This window comes from Falco peregrinus, chromosome 9, assembly GCF_023634155.1.
Source record: "Falco peregrinus isolate bFalPer1 chromosome 9, bFalPer1.pri, whole genome shotgun sequence".
Classification (NCBI taxonomy): Eukaryota; Metazoa; Chordata; class Aves; order Falconiformes; family Falconidae; genus Falco; species Falco peregrinus.
Genome location: NC_073729.1, coordinates 10837991 through 10859160, shown reverse-complemented (window position 1 = coordinate 10859160; position 21170 = coordinate 10837991). Strand labels below are relative to the sequence as shown.

The 21170-nt window shown below is 40.7% G+C and overlaps 1 protein-coding gene across 5 annotated transcripts in view; it reads right to left on the bottom strand.

Annotated features, from left to right (window-relative positions):
* MICAL2 (microtubule associated monooxygenase, calponin and LIM domain containing 2) overlaps nt 1-21170 on the bottom strand; it is a 133128-nt gene that overhangs the window by 97744 nt on the left and 14214 nt on the right. For all 5 annotated transcript variants that reach the window (XM_055813859.1, XM_055813855.1, XM_055813858.1 and 2 more), the window contains exon 2: nt 10777-11132. In XM_055813859.1, coding sequence (XP_055669834.1) covers nt 10777-11040 — 264 coding nt within the window. In that variant the 5' untranslated portion in view covers nt 11041-11132. The remainder of the gene's footprint in view (nt 1-10776; nt 11133-21170) is intronic.

The following is a 21170-nucleotide window of genomic DNA, read 5'->3' as shown; positions in this document are numbered from 1 at the left end:
CTCCAGTTCATCAAGTAATCTTCAAAGCCACTGCACTTTCCATTGCTAGCATTCACAACCACTTAACTAGTAAAGCCAAATTTAGCTCCAAAGCATGATAACCTATTTTTTTCCCCAATTTATTTAACTGGTCATTCACACATACCAGTTTACCATGGGTAGACAATGCTTCTACTTTTTACATTTTTATTCACCATTTGAAAACACTATGAATTGGCCAGCCTGCATCCCATAGCAATATGGCATCCAGTGGTGTCAACAAGCAAAATAGACCTGAACAGTTCAAACAACTAAAATTAGAAAATGTATCTTTAGCATACCATGTTTTAAAAAGGTTTCTGGTAGCAGGGAAAGTTAACAGCACTCTTAAAGAACCAACAAACCAAGCTACTGGCAGCATATTGCACAGCAAAAATTAGATTTCAGCACCACTAGTTCTTACTTCCAAAATCTTTTTGGTTGAAAACAAAGAAGGTACATAATAGCAGTTATTACTGAAGGAAAGAGTCTGGGAAAATAAAAGTAAAGATAAAAAAGGTGAGAAAAAAATGAAAAGGAGCATGCTTCAAAGAGACAGGCAGACAGTTGAAAAAATAAGTTTTGGCAGCAAATTACACATCACGAAGTGTAAAAGTCTATTTTACACCAACATCCAATGCAACAGAAGGGAGATAAACATACATAGAAGATCAGTGTTTATTTACATGGCCATGTATTAATGGCTCTGTTTTCACATTCCAGCCAGGGTGAAATTCAGATGTAGGCACCTGCCTCAACAGCACTGGCTGTGCTTGTTCTGCCACTGTCAGGGCTGTATCTGAGCTGACAGGCAGCAAGCTTCCTACTCCAGGTGCCCACGGCCAAGCAGGAGATAGAGCAGCCAGCCCAGCCCTTGCAGCCCTGTGGCCAGCCAGGTGGGCAGCAAGCTGACCCACCAGTCCCAACAGCCCTCACCTCTCAGGAAAGCCTTCCTACCCTATGCGCAATTATTTCCTACCTCGATAAAAACCAAACAAACTAGAGAAAAAGGGGGTGGGTGGGAGGTGGGGGTAGGAATCTGAGAGAAATGCTTTTGCCTGCCACCGAGCACTTGCTGATCAGCATAACTTGTTATTAATGATCTGGGCGTGTAGTCCTTGGCAGGAAGCTCACTGCCATCTCTTGCAATGTTTTATAATCCGAGTTGCAATTCACCCTGGGGCAGTTGTTTTATCTGAACTGTAAATCCAGCAAGGATGGCAGAGATGGGGAGGTGGACACCACTTAGAAAGGAGCATTCGCTGTTGCACAGGTCATTTTAAAGCCACTCTTGTGACTCATTCAAAGGGGCAGTGGAAGTAAGCAACACAAGACTAATTCAGTGTGACACAACCACACGGTTCCTTCCAAGTTACTATCTTAGTCGAACGAACAAATCCAGAGTGATGCAAGAGAAGCAAGGCAGTATCTCTGAGCTGGTTTCTTAAGCAGAAACAGCATGACCCTGGGAAACACAAGCTGTTCTTCAAGGCTGAAATAGGATCAGCAAACGTCCAAGGCAAAATGCAACCTTTGAGAAACTAATCAGAATCTGATCTAGCAGTATTAGCCAGACTATTAGAGAGAAAAGGTGAAGTGAATAACAGTTCTGGTTGTTCTCCAAGTAACCATGCAGTGTGCCTCTTTGGGTCTTTAACACAGATTAGGTGAAGGTATTTAACCCTCTCCTACAGGTCACATTCTCTAAAGCTCTGACCATTCTTGCTGCTCTGCTCTGGACTTGCTCTGGCTTATCTGCCTCTTGTCTCTAACACCTGCTTCAAGCTGGGCAAAATATTTTAGCTGGGGTTTTGCCTGCACCAACTAGATGAAAAGGAAACCACTCCAGTCACCAACACACCCCAGGCCTCCTTAGACAGGCTCCCAGGATCAGGTCCCCTTGCATCAGCACTACACCCAGTGGACTCAGGCTTGGCGTGTGGTCCATTATAAGCACCAGATCATTTTCCACAGCATATTCCCAATTTTCTCTGGGTGTTGCGCTCCATTAGAAGGGTCATAATTTTTAGTAGCTTTTGAACATTTTATCCTCTTGATCTCAGACCATTTTTTCCACTTTTCAAGATATATATATTATTATTTTTTTTTATTCTAGTCCTGTGTTTCAAAGCACTTGCAGCTTATTCCAGTTTGGTTACACCTGCACCTCCTCAATACAGCTCCCAGATTTTTAATAAGCATGACAAATACCAGTCTACAACAGGTATCACTGAAATCTCACTTAATGCATTTCTTCAGTCTGGCAGCAAACTATTGTTAGGATCACTGTAAGTAGAGTTCTTCAGCTGCCCAGGTGACATAATTTAATGTGATCCATAATCGCAAGTTTGCTCATTAAAGCAAGGGCTCTAAGAAGGTCAAGGCTGAATTGCAGCTTCTGCTTCCCTCAGACACTCTGGGCCAATTTCTTTTAAAGGAGGACCTGTACCTGGCTGTAGCATTCTCAATCAGTGCAAGATGTCACCGGTACCCCACTTCATCCTTCATCTCCCAAGTGGTTTAGCATAAGTCTCACAGCTCTACAGAAGGTTCACGTTAGAAATACATGAGACGTGAAGTGTAACTCTTCTTCTGTTAGCTGAGTAATGCCTGTCCTCTCTGCCATCACCCAGGTCCCAGAACAAAACCAAGGCACATTCAGGTTCCTGCCAAACTCTTACAGTCCTGGAATATCTGAAGCAAAACGTGACCAGCTTCCAGGACAACAGCTGTACTTGCAAAAGCTTTTTCGCCACAGAAATACTTAGGTCTCATCGTGACCCCCTCATCAGGCATTGTTTCAAAAAACAGCTTAAATTCACAAACATTCCCTGACTTGAGGAAAAGGCTAAAAGACTGAAGAATTAGAAAACTGTAACAATGTCACATTATGGTATAAACTGAGATTTTTCTTCAAGAAGCATTTTTCATCAGACAGCTCAAGACGCAAATATCCTAGAGACCTGAAATGGCAAACAGGTGTCTAAGATGGAAGAAACAGATTTTTTGTAAATGTAGACATATTAGGGAATGTGGGAATTTTGAGGACCAACTGACACAAAATAATCCACCTTTAAACACTGTAGCAGAGAAAGTAAAGCAAATTAACCCAATTTCAAGGGCATGAAAAGAGAATTCCTGCTTTGTCTTTACAACAGATCCCAGTTACACTGTTTTTTCACTACAAACTCCATCACTGTTAAGGCTTTTTAGAAAGAAAATTAAATGGAAAATATGTTGTTTGCTTAAGAAAAGCAACTTCTACTAAAATATTTTGCATTTTCCCTTCTTATACAGTATCTCTTAGAACTACCAAAAGGATATTAAGAACTACCTGCACAGATGCCTAAAACAGAAAATAACGTGGAATTAGATTTGTTCACAGAAAGAGGAAAGAGAGCAATCACATCCCCCAAACCCATTCTCAAGAAAGACATGGGAACCTTGGGAAAGACCTGAACTGTAGGAGACAGGAAATTGCCTTATTGTCTGAAATCTGCTTTTTAGCAGCCAAGCGTTTAATCACTTCTTCATAGCAAAAGTTATGTATTTCCTCACTTATCAGTACACAAACATTACCAGAGCCAAGCTGGAAATGTAGCTAACAACAAACACCTAACAACCACATCTGGCATCGCTGGGGTCTCTCTGAAGCCAGGAGAGGTGCTGGACCCCAGTAGACCAGGGGCATGGGCTGCATAGAGGCCCACACAGGAGCAGCCCACACCCACCGGTGGGCTGCCAGACCGACACACCACCACCCAGCTGCTTCACACAGCCAAACCCAGAAGCACTACAAAACCAGTTACTGGAACACGCCCTGTCGTAAACTTTTGTTTCATTCAAGCTTCATTAAGCCACTTGTGGTGACAATAGTAGTGTTTTTTGTGAAAGTAACTGGGTACCACTCCCTGTGGGAGTCTGTATGAAATATCTAGGAAAACAGGTCAGGGTGGGACAGTTCCCTTCTGTCTACTTGCAAAGCCATTAAGCAAGGCACAGAAAAACAGCACAAGGCTGTTAAAGCACAGATGTAAAACTACTGTTATATTGCAAGCCAAAAAATTTTAAATTCCCAAGTGCCTAAAACAGTCTTATTTAGGCTGTCTGATTACGTTACTGTGGCCAGGCTTCATTGCTTTTCATGACTGATAAAGCTGAAAAATGTTTGTGGAAATGTCTATAGGATAATAAAAATAAAGTGATTTAATTACCAAATCACATGCCAAACATTTGCTTTTGCTGACGCAATTTGGCCCAATCTCAGTTTAAAACACAACTCAAAGAGTCAAATACTTCGTTTTGTTTTCAAAGAACCCTGTTTGCTGTGTGTCCTGTCATCACCCAAGCTTCTCCCCATCCCCTCCTCTAAAATTCCTTAGGGAAACGAATGCATTGACAGTGTTAAACAACTGTGGTTTCACTGCATGTTCATAGGTGATTTGCTGCTCCCCCCTTGTCTCAAACACGTCTCCCTTACCACTCATTCCCCATTAGTTCCATATTTTCTACTACTTAAAAATAACTCTGTAAAAGTTACTTATTAAAATTGTTAAAAATAAATTTACAATGTAAATCCAGTGCAAGGCTTTAGGTGCCTTGTTCTGAAAAGCAAAAGCAAAGAAGCATAGATATCAAAATAAACAGCTTGTCTTCCAAGTATGCCAAACACAAGTAGGTGCCACTTAAAAAAAACAGTAGAATACATGGGCCTTAATAGCCCCAACAGCTCAGTAGCTTCTGGATTCTGCTATCAAAGCACTGTGTGTTTGGATTAAAAAAAAACCCAAACAAACGAAAGCAAAAAAACCCCAACAAATAAAAAAATAGAAGCTAAATGTCTTTTTGAGAAAACTCATCACCTTTCATTCACTAAACTTCCTATAAACATGGCAGTCAACTTCTAGTTTCAAGTTTTATGACCTTTACAGGAATGTATTTTCATTATAATAAACAAGTTAGCAATGCTATCTGATATATCCAAGACAAACTTGCTGTGTTAGTTATAAACCCTGATTATCAAGTTTGGAAATCTCCCCATTTCAATTATTATTTTGAAGAGATTAGTAAATCCAGCAAAAGGGATGTGCCATCTGGTTACTCACTCTTTATAGAACAAACAGGTTGAAGTTTTCATTATAATAAGGATATTTTTGAGTTGGAGCACAACTGGCATTCCCTTCTTTCACCTTACAATTCAATTACTCTCTTAAAACCCCAAATATTTGTCTCAAGGGACACAATCAGTCATGACATGTGAACACACAAACTCACTGGCTTCTGTACCAGTATATACAGCACAGGAGAAACCTGGCTGCAAATCCAAGTTGCCTCTGAAGCATCAACAAACACCAGTGCTTCAGGAGGAAATTCAGCCCCAGTATCAGCAGGTTTATACATGCTGGATGATTTGCTTAATTAAGAGACAAGTATTTGTTTAGCACTACAGAGGAAAGTGGAGAGGAGAGGAAGACACCTAGGACCCAACCTTTCTCACTCATCATGAGGAGCAAGACTGCAGGTTAGGATGTTTGTAAACAACTGAGGACTGGTAGGAAGCCAACTTCTACCTAATAACAAGGAGAGTGAGCTGGTATCCACTCCTCATCCTGCTGATTACCCTAGGGCTACATAACGTGGCAGCACCTAGCATGGCCCAGGAAGACCTCTCCCTTTCTCAACTCTGTGGGAAGAAGACCAGGTGAAGTAGGTTTTAACTCCCAAAGCATGCATTTGACAGTCTTTGGGGAATGAAAACAACATGAAAAGGAGCGGGAAGGGTTTGGCAGATAAACACCATCCCATTTTATCATTCGCAGGTACGCCAGTGTGGTTAGTACAGGGAGACGAGGCTCAGAGCCAGTGCTGAGTCAGTCGCAAAACCTCCAGCCTCTACCCCCATTGCTGACACAGGCCTCCTCCTCACCTCAGCTGACTCACACCCTGGCCCTCCCCCCCAATTCCACCGCCACCCCCCCCATAAGCCATGTGCTCCCTGTAATGCTGCCTCAGCTAAAGCATCACCCCACCAGAGGAGCCTGTGGAGCCCTCCCTACAGCAGAGATACCAATGCCACCGAGCCCAGGCATGACTGACAGCACACGACGCTACCAAAAAGAGCCACTGTGCTTTTACACAAGTCCTGGAAACATGGTCATTAATAACTTCGGAGTCATTCTCTTGCAGTAAGTTTCCCAACAGGAGTTTTTGGAAGGGAACCTAATCTATTCTAAAACAAGCTTTGAAAGGCCAAGTCCAGGAACAAGGAAAACTAGAGAGGCCAACAGGGACAGAGTTCAAGATAAATTCCTGAAAAACAAATGAAGTTATATGGATCTATATGCGCATATACCTACAAATGCACACACGTAGGTATTTATACACACAGCACTCAAAACTTCTTCGCTCAATTTTATTTACTTGCTTTACGCTAACTTTCTTTAGTTCAGCCTGGAAACCGCAGCTCAGACTGTACAAGCCCCCCTCCCAGGAACTGTGCCCAAGGTGGGCTCTACAATAGAGACAATGCTCAGAAGACCAAAGCTGTGACCAGGAATTTGCCACTGCCACCCTTCCAATGCGCAACACCATCACCTGAAACTCCAGAGAGAAATGGCAGCTACCAAGGCAGCTGATAATTACACATTAGCACTTCAAACAAAGTTTCCTTAGTTCTGAAGTGTAAGCACGCATTTTGAAAAAAACAACAGCATACACATTTGAGGGGGAAGACAACACCACATCTGCATGCTCTAGAGAATCAACACCTCCCTCAAGAGTAAATCTGGGATGTTTTCATGTGCAGTGATCTTTATTCTCCTCAAGCATAAATCTATAGTCATGGGAGAGCCAGAATTTCAGGTGTGCAGCATAGGACAGGTCCTACCCTCTGATATGTACACATAAATCTCTCAAACATCAGTGGGAGCCTCACTTATACATACATGCACATATCTGTATCATTTACACAGGTAAACTGCCAGTAAACCAAGTGCAAGTAAAGGATTGCTCCACACAGAGAGGTTCAAATAAATGTTTATAGAGACACTCACATATGCCTTAAAAAAGCTATTGAATACACTCTGCAATGAAATGGATGAATTCTTGTTCATCATTGTATTAAATACTGCATGTTCAAAAAATCAGACATTCAAACTGCTAACATGGTGAACAACATGTGTTAAACCTTTTATCTTCAGTTGTCCAGCTGTGCTTCATTCCCTGAAGAAACAATCATTACAGATGCTGAACATGCTACTCTGCATTGATTAGTAAAAGATGAAAATAAGAGAGAAACTTTGCCAGGATCACAAATCTGTGCTCTTTTTCTAGACATATTTGGAAAAAATAAAGTAAAATCAGAGTATGATTTCTAGAGTTTTGCCTACTTCGGACAGACTTCTGTTTCTCTCTAATACTGGTGAACTGTGCAAATGCCAGCTGCAGAAACAGCAGTTCTGAACAGTATTCTTTCCCATTTTATAAGTCCATGATGGAAGAAAGTATATGTTTCATACAGATTTAACATACATACAGGTAGACTCCTACAGTTTCAGAAAAAGTTGGTTTCTGCCCCAATTTTGTGCATGTCTTTCTACAGCACTTTGATTTTATTTTGGGGTGGGGTTTTTTTCCTTCTACAAAGAGTTAAAGGGAAAATAATGTCCACAGTAAGGCAACTCTGAAATAGTAGTTTGAACTTCTTGAAAATTGTTCAACTGGTTTTATTCATCCAGCTTAAAATTGTATCATTGTAGAAACTTTAAAAGCCATATTTGGCAATGTTCTTCAAGAGCAGTTAAGACACAGGATCATTGTTATTTAGTTGGAGTGGAATGTTCTGTATGTATAAAACTTGTGTATATTGTAATGAGTAACTTAAGTGTGGCCGAAGAGTTTACAAGCACAAAAATCAACAAGTACACCATTCAGCTCTTAAACAGTGTGCAAAAAAATGAACATTTTTTGGGTGAGGCAGCAGACTCTCAGTTTAAAAAAAAAAGAAAAAAAAGAGAGAGAGACCACGAGTACTTCAGATCCCAATTGCATTTTATCTTCTACGCAGATTGGGATGATCACAAGAAGCCAGACAGATTGCAAAGCCAAAGAACTGTGAGCTGCAGACTCAGCTACAGAGCACATGGCCACGACTTCATATAAAGCCTTGAAGTCATATTTTTTTAAGTTATGCCTACTAGCAATCCTGGCTCTGCTTACAGAACTTAAACTGCAAAAAACCACTTAGCTCATTTTGTGATCCTGCTGTAACAAGTAAGATTTTTACTCTGGGCTGATTGACTGGTCCCCAGGGGACTCCACAGAGGTGAGCACTGGGGACCACTGTCAGGATTCAGCCTGCTAACTTCTGTTTGCCTGCTTCACTACTAAAAATGGTAGTTGGCATGACATGCAAGAAACTTAAAATCCCCAGTTGGACCCAAAGGAAAATCGTGGTAGGTATATTGTAGCCTAATCTCTCTGCACTGGCATTTTGGTTGGACTGCCAGCATTTCTGGGAATTCCTTATCTCTAAGTGGGGCTGTCAGAGTACACCACCACAATGATCAGGGAGTCCATAGACTTCTTGCAACATGCCTCCCCTCATTCATGTTGCAGAGATAGGCTTTCACAGCACACTGTGATTCACGTGTGAGGAATGTTTGGTAGATATCCCCACAGAGCCCGCTGACTGTGGTTGCTGCTTTCCTTTCCAGCAATCTGAAGATTCCGCTCCTTAAATCAGTGATGACACAGTGAAGTGCATGTCTGGGCATGGTCCAGGTTCATAATGAACATCTACAAGTATTTCACAGAATATCTACACACACACCATTCACATACAGACATTCTATATTCATGTGTGATTTGATCACATGTGTGATTTGATCACACGTGCATCATAGACGTGTCCATTAATTTCTGCAAACAACTTAGACCATGCCACTAAAAATAAATCTTTATTCTCAAAGAGTAGTAATACCATACTTTCAACGTTGCGGAAGGTGTTCATTAGCCTCCTGCTCGGCAACTTTGTAAAGCATTACACAGGCTGTATTTTATGTACCAACCGCTTTCCATGTGTCTTCTCACCATATATAAAAATTAATCACTTTTCTTAAGAACTTTGCAGAACCAGGCTCTGGCTTTGTAATGTCACAATTGAGAGAGGACTACTTCATTTTTGTATTTCACATGGGTCTTAAAACCACTTAAAAAAGTGCTGTGAATACTTCCTCAAACTAACCATGGACATTTAGACCCGGGTCTGTATATGTAGGTGAGACACATGTGGAGTATCTCCTATAATTTGTTAATCATCAGACACTTTCTCATTCCTTCCCTTTCCTGTCTGTTTTCATCACAAAGACACTCAATGACATACATTCAAGGACTTTTCAAAAGAACAAAAGGGAGGAAGGAAGCACAGGTCAAAAAGGAAAAAAGGAAAATGAAAAACAGGCTGTCAGGAAAACAGTGCAAATAGCTGTAATGGCACTCTTCATTTTCTAAATAAAACTGTAGTACAGTAAGGACATTTATTACCTTAGAAAATGTTAATAATCATTGGGCGCTTATTAAAAAAGAATAAATAAAACTAGAGGCCTCTATATGTACCGAAAGTAACATGGTGTCCTTCTCCCTAATGCTTTTGAGAAGTTTCAATGCAATGATGCAAACAAGAAGAGACTTTCAACACTGCCTGTCTACTGAGTCCACAAAATAACACCTCAGTGACAGTTTTTTGATTAAGATGTCCTCCACGGCTTGGTGTCTAGTTACCCTGCAGCGTGCCCTCCCTGCTCTGTTCTACCTCTAAATAGTGAAGCAGCTTCTTAAAACTTACCCTTCTTGGGGCAACTTTTCACTGTCACTTGGCAGTAAATAAGTGAATTGCTCTGAGACAAAGCTATTAAAAACACTCTGTGATAGCTAGATGAAACAAGTGGCATGAAGTAGAATATTTTGTACAATGTTGTCAACAAGATTTATATCAGTGTTCAGTGGTTTGCTCTACCAAAATATGGTATTGCATGCTCTGCTGAAGAGAAGATAATTTCCTGTCCTTTCCACAATCAAGCAGACCATCTCCTTCAGTAACTACCACATAGCAATTACCCGCATTCTGCTTGCAGAAAAGCAGTTACAGGAAACTATTTAAATCCATAAGTAGTGCAGGATTTTCTTTTGCTGTTGTTAAGCAACTAGAGCCAATGCTAGGTGACAAAGACAGATCTCCAGACCTCCCCAAGCAGCACTTCCCACAGAACAGTTTAGGAACTGCTGTTGAAACACGTTTGGCCAGCCCCGCTCTCTTACAGGATGTACCAAGCAGCAAACTGAGGAGCCTGCTGTAGATGCTACGATTTGCACCTTGCAAAAACCTGTTTAATAAAGCAAGTAGTTATTGTGAGCCTGGAATAAATGAAGCCTAGTGCCTCATGAGTTTACATCTTATGTGTGATTGACACTGACATCTAAAGAGGGCAAAAAACGTTTCTGCCATGGTGGAGGCAGATTGTAAAGCAGGGTGCTTTTAGGATCACTCTTACATGCTGTGTGTTTCCACAAAGCTTGCAGAACAAAAATACCTGAAAATTTGTCAGAATCAGTTGATATCAGCCATAGTTTCCAAAATGTATATTAAAGGGAAGGTTACATGAATGGACATATTGCATATGATGGTAGAAACCTTGCTTCTGTAGAAAAACAAGTTTAAAAGATTCTAAGCTATGAAATCCAAAAGTGAACTCCACTTACCTTAGTGTTCATACAGGATTTTCCGCGTTTATATTCTTTATGACTCGCTCTTTTATCAAGCTTGTTCCACAAAGCTTTGGCCTTCCATGTGGTCACTCTTGACTTCAGTTTGGTGTAGAAGTTTCTATTGTCCAAAGGATCTAATTCAAGTTGGCGAGTGAGAATATTAAAGGCCTGAATGGTACCTTTGCATGTTGACGCTTGTACAAAGTTTTCAAATATCTGGCCAGCTTGACTGTATTTCTCATCATCGTTTTCCCCCATGTTCTGAGAAGTGTTTGACAGGTATTAAACTGGAGCTCTCGTGCTGGGGTACAGGTGATCCACCCTACCAAGTACTTCCAAGCATGTTACTCCTAGAAAAGACAAAGACAGGTCATGTTAAAGCAGGTTCTGCCTAATGAAATCAAACCCACAAACTGCATATCCAATATGAATATAAAAACACAGCATATGGCAACTGGACAACCAGGTACAAAAACTTCATAGTGGCATCCAAGTGTTACAAACAAACAAGACTTGTGCTGTCATGATATGTACTTCACAAAAACTGTTATAAAACCCCTATAAACTGAAAGCTACTGCTTCTAAAACAACCATCTTCACTGACAGCCTGAGGATTTCTTTAATTTTTATTCAGTGGTAAGTACGAGATAATAGATGAAGGAAAACCAGATGTCCAGATGCTCTTCACAAGCAGAGTTTATTGTCACAGCAAGTACACCTCTGGTAACGTTTTGGTCTTAAGAATTCTTAGAAACCTGCAGCCAAAAAGTCAACACTATTTGAGGGAATTTTCCCCCATTGCACAAGCTAGGGCCAAGAGTGCAGCTTAGCCAGAGCAATTTAGAACTGGCACAGTCACTTGCCACAAGCAAATGCACAAAACAGGCTAAGCAGAAACATTATCACACATTACACCAGAACTGAAAAAAAAAAAATCAACAGAAAACAAGTAACCACAGAGCTCCCCTTTTTCTAACTCTCTTGCCAAAATGAGAAAGGGTTTGGTGCTTTAGTGCATAGAAAGGAATCTTATCTCCATGTCTCCACATGTTAAACGCTAAAGTTATGTGTTCGGAGTCTTACTTGTCATGTGCTAATGATATAAAGAAATTATGTTTGGCCCACTAAGCCCCATTGGCTTTTCCTAGTAACATGATCGTTGTCAAACTGTGCCTGATATCCCAGATAACTACCCTTACATTCTGTAAAAGCAACGCTATTCTACATTAACTTAAGTTTGAAAGAACTAAAATACTTTTCTTGTGGCACTCCCTTATCCTTCCTTAACCTTGCTCTCAATCTCTAATGGGGAGCGTCTCAGAGTCAGCCAAGGTCCACAGAAAAGATCCAAGTGGCTTTCACATCTTCCAAGAAAATTCTAACAGGTTATGTATGAACTTGTCCTCAGAAGAGGGTCTATGTGGACAAAAGTCCAGATATTTAAGTCATGTATTCTTTCTCTTGTTATTAAAGAATTATCTACCAGTCCAAGAAACCAAAAACTAAATCAATGCTTGCCTAACCTCCCACATAATTAGTTATTTTGCTTGGAACATCATCTGTTGGCTGATAGTTTTAGAATAAATTGTTAGAAAGGCCTTTGAAGTTAGGCTTTTTAATTTAAAACTGTTCACAAACTATTCATTCTCTGCTTCCATTTCCTTCAAAGAAGAAAAGAGAAAACAACCAGTGTATTTAAGTGAAGAGACTTACCGTGTCTATCTTACAATCCTCTAATACAGAAAAATATTACGCAACTTATTAAAGAGATCCCATGGGGAGATACAAGGAAGCATTTGGAATACTTACATTCCCTGGCTGCACTCAAAATAAATAACCTTTGTGTGCATATCATCAGTCTGTTGTTGGTTTGTGGGTAAAATAAATTGGCAATGTTGAGAGTTTGTACATTTTCTTAGACCAAATGTCATGATTAAATATTTGGTGCCAAGAATAAGTCAGGAAATTTTTGTTTTCCCCTCTGAATACTTCATTTATAGTATGCTCTGTGCCCTTTTCTGAAGAGCTTTGTGGCTTTGTGAGGTAAAAGCACAAACATTTTATATGCCCCGACTTCCAGAAGGTCTAATTTGTCAAGAAACTGAGTGCCATGAACTCCCATTGACTCAAAAGGAGTTCAGGAGATCCAGCACCTTTCCAGGTTCAAGTCCTCAGGGATTAATGAGCAAACCAACACTTATATGCCAGGAGAAGGAAGCCTGGCCACCTCTGGTTACCCTGGTATGGGTGCAAGGGGGGCCCAGCATTACCCTCACCAGTCCCAGCTCTGGGAACGCAGAACCACACAGCAGGCTTTGGGTCAGTCTAAAACTGGCCAATAGATCCAGAAGTTCCTGGGGGAAGGGGAAAGGCAGGAGGCTGCCACACTGAGGGGCTGACGTATGTCTGGGCTTAAGCTTCACATATGAGTGCTATTGCAAGGGGAAGGCAACACAGGGCGACCAAAGATAGCACCAGCACACTGTGAGATGCTATAATATGGCTTAAACAGCTTGAGATACAGGCACCCCAGGATTTGAGACCCATTGGAAAAAGAAATTAAAATCAAGGATAAACACTTACTTTACCTGACTTCCATACCCACCTGAGCTATTTTTTATAATAAAAGAAAAATACTTTGGCTTTTCTATCTCAAAATAATTATGAATAGCTGCTCAGGGAGTGGGGAAGTGTCAGTGAAACGTTGCACTTTGGACATTTCAGCTAAGGGAGTGGCAGCCAAATCGGGTTTTCTTAATCGCTATGAACTCAGATTGCTACTGCTTCAGTGCTACCAAAGACTTTGACCGACTTAATAGCTATAAACCAAAACTTCCTCTCCATTGTTTTCATTAGCTCACCACAAGACTGTTATCATGTTCATGTAACACAAATATCCTTAAAAGTTAACTCCAGCATAATTGATAACTAGGTCTAATTGCAAGCTCTTTAATTTAATATCTTTTCTGCTCACAGATAGGAGATTTTTATAGCCTCAGCTGTTTCCATCCAGGAAGGAAGGGAGGCAGGGTGGAGGGGTGGGAAGAGAAAAGCTGAAAGAGTAGAGCCATATCTGAACCAACCAAAGAGGAATAGCAGCACGTGCCAGGGCTGATAACGGTGAGAATACAGAAGAGATGGTCAGCAGAAGCCACTGCAGGCAAAGGGAAGGGCAGAAAGACATTTTTAGCATGATGCTAAACCAGTGGAAGCAGGTGTTGCACACACATGCACACACACACAGCAGGCCTAGGCTTCCTCTGCCTGTCTTGCTTCTTTGGCGAAGAAAGCAGCTGGGAAGGACAACTTCCCCAGCCTTAGAACTTCCCTCCTCCAACACCACAAAGCCAGGATTGAGACTATTCTTTCCGGGCACAAAATCTACTCATGGACTTCCAAAACACTGCTACCTTGTTCACACCAAAAAGCTGTGGAATGGCATCTCAGAAGAGACATTTGCTCACTTATGAAGCATTTCTCCTTGCTGTGCCAGAGGTCATGTTCTCCAAGAAAGCCACATTTTGTGGTCAAAAAGGCAGGATGAGACAGGAGACTTTGGTTACTGGGGTTTCTGGCTTGCTGGAAACACCAGGGTTTTTTTTTTTTCTCTTTTTTTTGGCATGAACATTGTGTTGACAGATGACAGAGAGGAAGGAGGTGCTCTAAGTATATGCGGCTCATGGAAAAGCATGTGGTTTTTTCTGAGGAGGCACCAATATTTCACTGCATTATTGTACACAGCTCACTAGAAAATGCAATAAACCGGACAAAAAGTTGAATAGAGTAATTCGTAACTATAATCCAAGTTTCCTGTTCTGTAACTATGTCAAAGACTTAAGAGGCAACACGAACTGCTTACCTGTAGCAGAAAAAAAACACCCCACAAACAAAAAAACCCCGGTGTTTGGGGAAATACTTGAGCTCTTAGAGTGCTACCATTTACCCTTTTTCTTCCTTCACCATCTAGAACACTCTAGGCATGAAATACACATTCAAAAGTCTCATCAAGTCAAGTACTGATGCTGAAACTGCAAACTATGTTTTTCAAAGTGACCATTGAACTTCCTCTGGAAGCACAATCCAAAAATATAATGAAATTTATTTGAAACTTTACTGAAGTGCCACAGAGCCCAATAAAATTTGGGGCTACAGAAAGGAAGAGAATTAGAGAGGAGGAAATAGTCTGGAGAAACAGTTCTTTTAAGTCAAAACTGAAGCATCCATGGGTTAGATTCACAGCTCACAAGAGCTCTCATTTTAGGTCCCACACACGATGTATTACAAGAATTTGGCCTTCCACACAGCTTCCCATGGTATTATAAGAGTCTCTGAAGGGGTCCCAGACGCAAAGTGCAGAGACTGGGAAGAAGAAGGGTTGCATTTGGATGATCTCTTCTGCTGTAGTAAGTTAGCCCAGCCTCCTTTCTGCCTCCCGTCAGGGGCAAATAAGTATGTCAGATAAGAAAATCTGAGAAGTGGTGTTCGTGCCTGGTAGCTACCCAAGGAGAAAGTGAAAATCTTATTACAACTTAAAGGAAAGCAGTGGAAAAGGGACAGGGAGAAAGCAGAAATTAAAGCAGCGGTGCAGGTACAGATGTATACATGTGAATGCAAATGTCTTCTGTTTCAGCTGATATTTCCTGTCCGTGAAACAAGCTCTGTTACTGCAGATCGTTTTGAGAATACTGAAAAAAGTGTCTCCACTGTCAGGGTAATTCCGTTAATTATCTCTAGCTAAATGAATGTATGGAGCTGGTTCACATTTGCACATGAAGTCTTTCAGCATAATAGAGCAAGCAATAAAGTTGATATATAGGAGTCATTAAATGAAAATAACTTAAATTTTTGACAGCAGTACCATGTAAATTGCTTGTCAGTGGTGTTTTGAGGTAATATAGTCAAAAGCTAAAGATGTTTTTTGGTTTAGTTGCCCCACTGGAGAGAGAACAAACCTAATTTTAATTCAAACTTGCAGGACCTAAGCCCATCCTTAGCCTCGTAATGCTTCGATTCTAATATTTGAGAACATGCTCCTCAGGGAGATCGGAAAAGAATTAAATTCCTTGCATTTCAATACTACTAATCCTGATTCCATTTTCAGTACAGCTCTAATTCTGCCATGTTTACAGAGAATAAATTCTTTTATTGAGACTTCAGTCTGGCACACAGGATACAATACATCTATTGTTTGCTTAAGGTTAGAAATATCAACAGAAATAAAAGACTGGATTCTGCAGCATGTGTAATAATCATTTACTTTGGCCCTTCCTCTTCACCAGTAGTAAAAGTATTTCTGCTGTCTCTTCCCTGACATAACTGTCTAAAATCTTAATACCATTAAAATAAGTGAAATTTGCAAGTGAGATTGGCTGCGTTACAGGACCTTCTAGGTTTTTCAACTTAGTTTCTACTCACATTAGGCACTGTTTTCATAGTGACCATTGTAAATATAAATATTTCTATCTGGAGGAAACATAGGGGTTTCGTGGTGTGGGTTTTTTGCATGTTTTCCTAGAAGTGACATAAAAGAAAAAAAAATTTAAATGTGATTCTGGTAACAACTGAAGCTCTCCCTTCCTTTGCTTTTAAAAGTAGTTAAAAAACACAAGAGCACATTTGCCTAAAATACTTGTTTTCTATTTGTCACCAATAAAACCTATATTTCTTAAGATGCACAATCCTAACAGCAACATCAATGAACAGAAATTGCTTCTGAACAAAGCCTTGCAAACAGTCCCTTTATAAACAGCCAGATTACTCTTCTGTATTTTTATAAAAAGCTGACTTCCACAGAACTCCTGCAAAATAACTTTTCAGGCCAAGTATGGAATTCAAAACAGTTCCTACTGAGACACTCTGTGCCTATGAACTTACAAGGTTACCTACCGTACATGCTATCAGCTTGTTTTGCCAAAGTTATATGAGACATTTCAAACATAAGCCTTCCAACAAGTGCTGCTCTGCCAATTTAACCTGCTACATCTGGAATCACCCTACAATAAAATATAGCTGGAAGCATGTACATGAGTACACTAACAGTTTACAGTGAATATTTTAGATATATTCACAAGAAGGAAAAAATAAAATCCTACGGATAGCTCATTGTATCTACCACACAGACTATTTCACATTCCACACATTTTAAAGTCAAAAGCTTTAAAAATATTCCAGTTTGTTTCTTGATGTTATTGGTCTGCGCTTTTCAGTTTTACTGCGGAAATACACTAAGACACTGACAAGTAAAATGAGATCAACCGCATAAGCCAGCAGTTTGCCTATGTCTCCATTCATGCACACATACAGCGCTGGTGTGGGTAAAGCAGGGATGGGATGCTGCCCAAGGATCCACATGCATAAACCCCAGAGATGGGGGCTCAAACATCTGCCCCTGCCACAGCTGCCAGCAGGCCCAAGGCATGCTGTGCTAGCTTTACCTTATGGCTGCTCTTGCAACCCAGATTTCAGATAACACAGAACAGAAAACTGGCAATGACAGGGTTCACACCATCCTGCCGCCTGCACAGGAAGCCCTGCCCTGTGAGCATCACTGACACCCCTGGATGCTCATTTTGCAAAGCACAGGCACAAGTATTTCAAATGAATGACAATACATAGTTTTCCAGGCGTCTGTATGCAGCATATACTTAAACTACCATCAGAGCAATACAGATTCATTTCTGAGCAGTTGTAAAATAAAGACATTTTCCTTTTTTAAAGTAATGGTGTTGTACCTTTACCACTGGAAATTGTAACTCTAAACTTTTAAGGCCAGTGTTTTTAAGGAAAAATCTCTCTAGCCCAATTATTATTCTGTGCAGGTTACAGTGGGTATTTAAAACTTATTATTTCTAACAAGGGTGTTAAAAGCTCTATTAGATATTAGAAAGTCCCAAGTTTCCTTATAGTCTGCAGCTTCGAAGCTACCTGTAGACGAGTAGGCCACAGTCATTAGGGGTTAATGTTACATATAAACAAGATATTAAAACCTGACTCTTGTTTAGACTGGTTACAAGAACGAACATTTTTCAGCTCTGTTAAAGTAGATTAGAAGCACAATATAAACAACAGTAGAAAGTTTATGCTGATGTTTTCCTAGGTTAGGATCACAAGAGCAAAGGAAAAAAAAGTATACCATAATGATAACATCAACCAGCAAGTAAGTACTTTTTAAGAAAAGGCACCTGTTATGTAAGTTAGAAAGATGTTATGAAAATACTGTCAGTGAAAACAAAAGGGCCAACTTTAAGCTCTTTGAAAATCCTGCCTTGCTTTTCCTATAGTGACACTTGCAATTTCAAGCTCACAAACTGGAACAGCAGAGATATAAAAGTTAATCACAGAACAGGCAGCGAGTTGGTTGTTTTTTGATCAGCATTAGATTTTCTACTTTAATAGGATGTTAGGACATTGGGCCAGACTAATTCAGAGAGCAAGTAATATCCTATTTACAATTACCAAAATCACATCCAGCAAAGAGGCAGCAGGGAGGGTGCATCAAGCAGGGGTGGACGACATGAGAAGATGATGGAGAGGAAGCTCCAGCACCACTCCTGCCTGGCTGCCAGCAGGAGCTTTGACATCCCACTCCCTTCTCACTGTCCTGCATCCTCCTCTCTGCTCCACACCCCAGGTCACAGGGAAAACTTAGCTGGCATAACTGTGGCTGTGAGGAACATGAAAAAAATGCATACCCACTAGCTGACAGAGCCATGTCAGCAAAATCCCTGGTATAGATGCAGCTATACCAACAAAATTGAGCCACATTTGGCAGCAGCAGTTCCTCTAGTACAGCTTTCCCTTTGTATGCATGGGGACATAATTATGGAGGTAAATACACCATGAAAAAAGAACAAATGCATGAACCAGGAAAAAGCAGACTCTCCTAGTCAGCAATCATAGGAATAATGTTGATTCATGACACTTTGCGAATAGGGATAATCCAGAAGGATGGAGCGGCAAGACAGGCTGTGAACTGACACAGCAACGTGAGCCTGCCAAGGCCTCTGGCAGTGCCACCACATTTCCAGGCAGCTGGAGGCCCCCCGCAGGGACCACGGGGTAACCAGGGCCACCGGTACCGGTGCCTTCTGCTCTTTCCAGCTGGGAGCCACCCTATGCCCAGATAGAGCCTGTTCCCCTGCTGCGGCCACTCTTGACCCAGAGGGGCTATGGAGCAGAGAACCGTGGCCAGCACTGCTGCTACTCAAACTGAAAACTACCCAAAGACATCAGCTGGAGACACCAGAAAGTGCCTTGCAGTGAGGGACCAGAGAACAGAGAATACCAAAATAGACCGTCTTTTTCCCGTCAGGATTTCTGTGAGAAAGGAAATTAATATTTGTTTGAAATTTTTTAAGCAAAAATATGAAATTATGGCTGTACTGAAGTAAACTGCCCAGGATGTGTCTGTGGGGAAGAAAAAGAACAGCACCAGTGTTAGCTTTCACAGAATACTCTGTAGAACTTTTGGCATGTAGGTTTCAGATTATCTTTCCAAGAGTGGATTTCTGGTTACATGTCTTCTCTCCAGTATGTTTCCCTCTCATTATTTGGGCTGTGGCAATTACCCAAGAACTGAACGGGTGGAATAAACAGCCAGCACGAGGGCTGCAAGACCCCAAGGGCTTCAGGTCACAGTAATTCACTTGGCAGAGCTCATGATGGCCCTCATCTGTAGACATCAGACTTCCAGATCAGTAACCAGGATTAATCCACTGAAAACACAGACGGTACCGCGTTGCCAGTATCAAAGAAATAAAACATTCTGGGCAATATTTCATATGCATATACACATGCTTTTAGGAATCAACACATTCCACTGTTATGATTTTTTTAATGCAAGCTAGCACACGATACTTCCTGAGGCTTACTGGGGTATTAATGTTATTAGTCACACTGAAATCCATGGGAACCACAAATAAGTTAAAGGAAGAGAAAAGGAATATTTTTAAAAAAAAAAAAAACCAACAGTTTTGAGTCATGAATGATGGGCTCCTTTGTCAGAGTAATGTCAACTCACTGTCAAAAACCAGCCATTAAGTGACAGTGGAGAACTGTGAAGCCGCAACCAGACAAGTCAGCCAGAGGGTGGTGGAAAACCAGAAAATTTAGGTTAAACATCTAACTCTGCTCCAGGGAACATTTACATGGGAAGACAAAAAGAAAGCTACAGGGATTGCTTTATATCTGTTTTCCTTTTTTTTTTTTTTTTTTGTCCTTGTAAACTGGACCCATAGTTACCAGAAGAAACTAGAAAAAATTGCTGCTGACAGTATTTTTGGAAGAAAACGTGCAGCACAATTTCTACCCTCTCTCGGCCTTGACTTCCCAAAAAATGAAGAAAAACAACCCAAAAAAAGATTCCCGGAGAGTTACAAAAACATCATCCATTTCTGCTGCAGAAAAATCCTCTCAAACAACAAAATAAATCTTGAAACATTAGTTTTGGGAAATCCATTAAAAAAAAACCCAAAACAAACAAACCAGCAGTTGGAACACCATTAACCAATAATAGGAGAGATGACAAACACATCACTGTTTTCACAAGGCAAGCTGAGGTATAGTCAAAATTCAATTGTGATTCATCTTTTCCAGCACAGAAAAGTTTACTAGAAAATGTGAAACACCAAAAAAAGCACTTCTTAATAGTAATTGCTCATCACACAGGCTGGTTCTAAAAGCCTGAGTTTTAAACCCTCTACGTCAGACCTGTCAACAACATTGAAGTTCAGAGGTGGATGCGCCTTCTCACATTAAAGTCTTTATGCAACACTGGCCATTTGCTTCCATGAGGCAAAATGACCTATGCTTAAATATGTAGAAGATGTTACCATCAGGCTTTTCATTAGTCATTCTTTCATCTGGAAAATTTATTTTTCCACATACCTGTATTTCACTGTAAGCAGCAGACACTGCAGGAATGCAGGCAATTCTAAAGTGCCAAGGCAAAGAACCATGTGCATTTTTCTAAGAACTTACTTTTCTCACTGTCATCTAGTCCTGATATTTGCTTTACTACATAGAAGATTCAAAATTTCTTAACGAAAATTGCTATGGCCATGGCCAACATTAACACATACATATCTGAAAGTCCACAATAACAGTGCTTTTAGGGAGTTGAGCATGTGTTAGTGCAAAAACATCACTGCTATGTTAGACATACCAAGAACATTTTAAGACACTGCTACCATTTCATTCCCATATACTAACATGAGTTTACATGTAACAGCTACGGCTGCTTGGGAATCCTGAAATGATGCCATGTGGTGACTACATGTTGCTTACTTGAACATAAAGTTTGCAGTACCAGAATAGATTAAAAGGCACCACATTTCTTTCAGCTGTGTCTTTCTGCAACTGCAGGAAGGGAAGCTGCTTCAGCGCCTCAA